This window comes from Bacillus rossius, chromosome 8, assembly GCF_032445375.1.
Source record: "Bacillus rossius redtenbacheri isolate Brsri chromosome 8, Brsri_v3, whole genome shotgun sequence".
In the NCBI taxonomy this organism is placed as follows: domain Eukaryota; kingdom Metazoa; phylum Arthropoda; class Insecta; order Phasmatodea; family Bacillidae; genus Bacillus; species Bacillus rossius.
The window spans coordinates 66,880,192-66,886,442 of NC_086336.1; the positions used below are offsets into that span (position 1 = coordinate 66,880,192).

At 39.6% G+C, this 6,251-nt stretch overlaps 1 protein-coding gene across 1 annotated transcript; it reads left to right on the forward strand.

The window, feature by feature from the left end:
• Nucleotides 1–656: 656 nt before the first annotated feature.
• On the forward strand, nt 657–4,689 carry LOC134535158 (recQ-mediated genome instability protein 2-like). Its single transcript, XM_063374145.1, has 2 exons — nt 657–1,051; nt 3,831–4,689. Exons 1-2 carry the CDS (start codon nt 760–762, stop codon nt 3,998–4,000), a joined length of 462 nt encoding a protein of 153 aa, XP_063230215.1. The 5' UTR covers nt 657–759; the 3' UTR covers nt 4,001–4,689.
• The last annotated feature ends 1,562 nt before the right edge of the window (nt 4,690–6,251 follow it).

Sequence of the window (6,251 nt, forward strand, 5' to 3'; positions counted from 1 at the left end):
GGGACAGGTAGGAATGTAAAGGAAAAGGCGTACGTGACATTGGTACGGCCAGTGTTGGAGTATGCCGCGGCGGTGTGGGACCCCTATGTGGAGAAGGAAATTGAGGAGTTGGAGAGGGTGCAGCGCAAGGCAGCGAGATGGGTAACGAATATGTGGAGGAGAAGGGAAGGCGAAGTCAGGATGGGGGAAACTCACAGACCATCGGTGATGATGAAGGAGCTGGGGTGGGGCACACTGCAAGAAAGGAGGAAGGTGGAAAGGCTGGTGAGAATGAATAAGGTAATTCGTGGGGGGGAGGGGGGCTGGGGAAAGCTGGGAGCTAGGTTGCACAGAGGGCTGTATCGAGGAAGGAGGGATCATGAGTGGAAGATTCAGAGAGAATGGAGACGGACAGAGAGAGGAAGACAGGTATTCCTTGTGAGGACGGGGCGAGAGTGGAACGAACTTGAGGGGAGGACACTGGATCTGGGAGGAGGGAAGGACTTACGAAGGAGGCTCCAGAGGGGAGAGGAGTGAGGGTAGTTGGGGGTGGGAACTCCTTGCCACCGGGCGGAAGCCCAATTGCAGGTGTAAATTATTATATTATATTATATAAAGATGCATACGTCAAAAATTAACCCATGGCCGTGTGCTTCAGCCGTAGGCCACCAAACTTAATAAATAAATAAATAAATAATAATGGTCCGCAAACTCCTCGAGTCGGCAGGATAGATTCAAATAAATTTAAATCACAGTAAAATCCTGCTATTGAGTGGTAATATGGTTTGTTACCATAAGCAAGAAGAGTGGTCGAATAAAGTGTGTCATGACGCTACTCAGCCCGCTGTTAAAGTATTTGCTATTAATTTACAAAGTGCGCATGAAGACGGTGAAACCTGGCAGTTTGACTTAGAAGCATATAGGAAACAAATACATTTTAGAACAGTTTGGCTTCAAGGCTTCATTGAAGAAGTGACTGACGTAAACAACTTTATGCTGAAGGATTCTACTGGAAGCCTCAAAGTTTTTAGTTGCGATTGTGTTCCTGGCGACAAGAGCTGGATAAATGATGGTATGTATGTTTAGTTTTATTTTAACGAAATATGTCCACACCTAGTTACGGATTCCAAGAAAATACCGAATTAAAAAATATTATGAATATGTTTCTTTTGGGATGAAAAATATTTTTATCCCAAAAGAACCATTTTCATAATATTGGCTTGATTCCAGTCGGGAATGATCTGAAAAATACACTCTTGGGATTAAATCATGCGACATCAGAACTAACCCTACTTATTAATGAGAGCAACTTTTCGGTAAATATTTACAGTCGCGGTAGATGCCAAAAAAAATGCTAAAAATCTGAAAATACTTTTATTCTGTGCCCTTTCACTTCCTCTTTTCAAATCAACCGGCGGAGGTAAGAAATTCCAAATACTTTAGGAGATATAGAATTTTTTAATTTCATCATATGTAGAGTTGCGGTAGATGCCAAAAAAAATGCTAAAAATCTGAAAATACTTTTATTCTGTGCTCTTTCACTTCCTCTTTTCAAATCAACCGGCGGAGGTAAGAAATTCCAAATACTTTAGGATATATCGAATTTTTTAATTTAGCAATTGTTAGCATTTTTTTCCGCATGAATACGCAGGTATTGTGATGAAAATTAAAAAATTCGATATCTCCGAAAGTAGTTGGAATTTCTTATCTCCGCCGGTTGATTTGAAAAGAGGAAGTGAAAGAGCACAGAATAAAAGTGTTTTCGGATTTTTAGCATTTTTTTGGCATCTACCGCGACTGTACATATTTACCAACTTTTCTCTTAAAAATAAAGAAACAAATATTTTAAAAATAAAACTAGGTAAATATGTGATATAAAAATTATAAACACAGAGATGGGGTACCTTTAGTCACGGGGACTTGGGCGATTGCCCGGCTTGCCAAATTATCAGTTCGGGGTAGCCCCTTAGGTTAGTGTACAAACCTCACTTCTGTACTTATTGCAATAAAACTTCTTGCTCTTTTGTAGGGTGGAATGCTCACTTTTTCAACCAGTACTTACAGTGAATGATCTTTAACCCAGTATTCTGTGGTTCAACACATTCTTTATTTGGCACCTATCTACCGCTCACGTTCACAGTTTTTTGACGTGACGTCTAATAAATCGATGAACGCCGGCTGCACGCACGAAAAAGTGTCCCACTACGGATGTGTCCTGTTTGCTCATTGTACGCATGCGTGGCCTCTCTCTTCCACTCGATTGGCACAACCATCTATTTGACTTTTCAATCATATTTTCGTAATTTTAATTATTAATATTATGTAATTTAACGATCGTCCACCGATTTTCAGCACAATCAGTATGGTTATTTAAAAGTAATGTAAAAAATTCAAATACGTCATGAACCAACAATGGTGTTTTACAGTTAGGCCTACACATAATTCAAATTACACCCAGGATCTTTTGCACAATGTTTTAAAAAATATTGTAACACATTATAAATAAGTTTGGTGTATTTGGGATGCGTATTTGTTATAAAATCGTGTTATAAAAACGAAATAATATTATTCCTCTACCGTGAATAAAATTTATATATATATATACGCATCCCAAATACACCAAACTGATTTATAATGTGTTACAATATATATATATATATATATATATATATATATATATATATATATATATATATATATATATATATATATATATATATATATATATATATATATATATATAAAACATCTGAAACTATATTGTAAGTATGGTCTTGTGGGCATGTGGTTAGCATAGCTAACTTTTAAACCTAAGGTTGTTGGTTCGAAACCCGACAGCTGCAAAAGGTTTTTTTTTTTACTTGTAAAAATAAATACGGCACACGCAACATTTCAGAAGTAATAAATATATTTGAATTAATGAATGCAAATAAAATTAAATTTATTAATTCAATTGCACATTTCATTTCACTGCTTTGTATCCATACAAAATAGTGATAATTCAATAAAAATGATTCAATTTTATTCATAAAAGTATGCAGAGGTAGATTTATCATACAAAAAAAAAAAATTTAAAAAAAAAAAAATTTCCTCAAAGATAATAATATTTTTAATGCCTAAATGGTTTGGTTGCAAAAGCCTCTTACGGCTCAGTCTCAGGCCGAATATGATATTTCCTTTTCTTCTGGATCAATCATTTCATCAATGTTTTGTTATGACTTTGTCACGTTAAACTATCGTCCGTAAACCGACTTTACAGACAACCAATTTTTCAGGTGGATTTCAATCTTTAGACTTTGGCAATGTGTTATGTTTTATTATTAAATATGCATTGGGTCTAGAGGCCACTGATAACGCACAGTAGGTTAACAATATTAGTCCACTGCACAGCTTCACCCATCAAATGCACAATCATCTTATCCGTCATTTTGCGTTGGGCATTTCCGCGTATCAAAACTAGGTCATACACATTAGGTACCTTCTGTGCTGCTGACATTTTAGTTGGCCAAGAGTTTATTGTTAATGTTGGTTTTCACCCAGTACAGTGTTTCCTGTTTTATAGCAGTTTACATTGCACAGGTACATTTCTGTAATTATTTTTTTTTTAAGAAGACCAATTGTAATCTTATTTTTTTTCTTTTGTTTGAGCAGATTGTTTTAGATAGAATTGTATTTCATATTAATTTTTCTTTGGTTGTTTTGTTAAATCTATATTGACGTCTGATAATCCAGCAAAATTGCTAACTCGACACAGCTGTGGTTCTAAACCTGCTTTCAGTGTGTTAGATTACGGTGGCGGCGGGGCATGTCACGAGTGCGTGTGGTTGGTGCGAGATGGATGTGGCTCGCAGGTGCCTACTGCTCGGTGGTGGGAACCCTGGTGAGGTCGGGGGCAGTGCCCGAGGTGGCGACCTTGAAGCTGGCGGACCTGAGCGCGAACCCCGCCCACCGAGCGCTGTGGGGCCTCGAGGTGCGGGAACTGCAGCTGCTGCTGGCGTGCGGCGTCGGGCTGCGGGCGTGACCCGCGGTCCCGTCGCGGGTTCCCCCGGAGAGAGCTCGACAGAAGAGTCTGCCGTGTTGGGAGCACGCCACTCTACGAGCCACCTCGGAACACTCAGTTTTGTGACGAATTTTCATTTCGTAAAATTCAGCATGCACTTAGAATTTATGTTTTGTTGAATCTTATCTTAGTGGATTTGATTTTAATGAGTACAATTATGATTGTTTGTGGATTCGTTAGGTAGCACTCAAGACTTGAGCACGTACGCATCTGCTTCGTGTTGTTGATTGGACTACACTGCTCTTTACGACCCTGAGCCAGTCATAGACAAGGAGAAGAAGTTGTTACCCTGTCAGGTGTAACCAGCGAAAGATTGTTACTATTGACCAATGAGCATTCTAAAAAGACTTGATTTTATAATAGGCAAGTTGTGTCCATCGTGGACTGAAATGAATCTGTGAAAAAAAAATAGTGGCTCTTTCAACGACGAATTGTCATGTCTTGGTCTACTGTGAAAACAAAATGTAAGTTGTTATTACTAAGGGTTTCACCATACAGGCAGGTTCAGCGAGTGAAATACTCTGCCTCCCAAGTGCAAGGCTGTGATTTGAAGCACAGTTTTTCCAGTGTACATTAGGCAACTGGGAGATAATGGGTTTGACTATAAATTTCTGTGGTGTATAATTGAAAATAAAGGTGTAATGCATGTACCTGTGGTGCTTTCAAGAATCTATGCTAGAAGTTTCTTACCTGTAAATTTATGTATTGTGTGGCCTGTCAGGCCACTTTTGTTCGGTGACCTATAGTTTATTTCTTATATTCACCTCTGGTAATATTTTACAGTTTGTTTTGGGCCCGACTCACACTTGCAGCCCGCATTTTTTTTGTCACTTTGGGTCGTTGGGAAACAGAGTTACATTTAATTTTTTGAAATATCTCACAGACTTTGAGTTTCACTTGGATGAGAGAGTCTATTCTTTTGTAAATTGAGCGAAAGATCACAATTGTAAAAATTTATAACAATTTTCAGTATTCAAAAAATGACACTAAAAAATGAAATCAGGAAACTAATCCACCATTCCAAACTCAGATACCTGACCTTAGTTACTTTTCGTAAACAGACGCCATTCAAATAAGTTTAGGAATTTTCAAACCACAAGTCTTCTTGTGAAGCTCAGCACACCGCATGCGTGCCCAGGTAGGGGGGGGACCCTCAAGTGATGCGTTTGACGATGCAGGGCAATTTTTATCCGAAAAAGAGTCCACCAGGTTTTTTTGTTTTTGCAGTATGTTTTGCCTTAAATTTTTTTTCTACTTATTTTGTAATCATTAGCATTGTTGTCTTCTTCCCTGTCATTGCATTTCTTAAACCTGACCTTTGATAACATTACTCAGTAATGTTTATAAAGTGTCCCCTTACAACAACTATATAATGTTAGTAAATTCTTTGTTATTCATACTTGCTGAGCGTGAATCATGTCCGTGCGACAGTGACTGTGAAACTGTCGCCCTCCTGACTCCCCCTCGTGGGTGGAGCGGGTGGCAGTGGCTCGCGGCCTGCGGTCTAAGTGAGGGAGCGATGGGTCGGAGGCCTTCTTGTGCTGCTGCCCCGCCACAGGGCCGCGGGGCAGTGTCGTCTGCAGTCTAGGTGGCAGGCCTCCCCTCGTCGGCTGGACCCCGCCGCTTCGCTCCCCCGTATTGCAGTAGGGCTCAAGGCTGGGCAGGGTAGGAGCAAGCGTAGATCGGCGCGGCAGTTATGGGCGCTGGATCCACAATGAGCTGTTTTCCAAGCAGGCCAATTTTGCGGGGTACTCCAGCCACTACGAAACCACCCCACTGCCCTGTCGTTAGGGAACGAGGCAGGATGTGAAGCTGTGTTACCTGTTCCTTCCTTCCTGCGAAGGGTCTTGGTAGGTGAAAGACAGTTTACAGTTAGGTAATGGTGCATGTACAATCATTCAGTGGTATTGCATTTGAACATAGCTCGTTACATCTGAACACACATTATCTTTTCAATATGCGTGATGTAAGAGGGATGCTTGTCAAGAACTAACAGTGATTGGAAATACTGAGAGGAGATGGTTCAAAACATTTTTAGGGGTGTATGTTATAACTTTTTTGATGTGAAAAAAAATTAAACTGTTACCAAATTTGTGAAGTATCACTTTGCATCAATATTTTCCTGGTTTCATTGATATTAAAAGTGAGTATATTTATTTAACCATATTGGTAAAAAAGAGGTTTTTGAGGGGGAAAAAAGAAGGGGGGAAAT

Coding starts and splice junctions, on each gene's coding strand:
- LOC134535158 (XM_063374145.1), top strand. CDS start 760: ATGGTTTGTTACCATAAGCAAGAAGAGTGGTCGAATAAAGTGTGTCAT. Junction 1,052..3,830: donor CAAGAGCTGGATAAATGATG/GTATGTATGTTT, acceptor TGTGGCTCGCAG/GTGCCTACTGCTCGGTGGTG.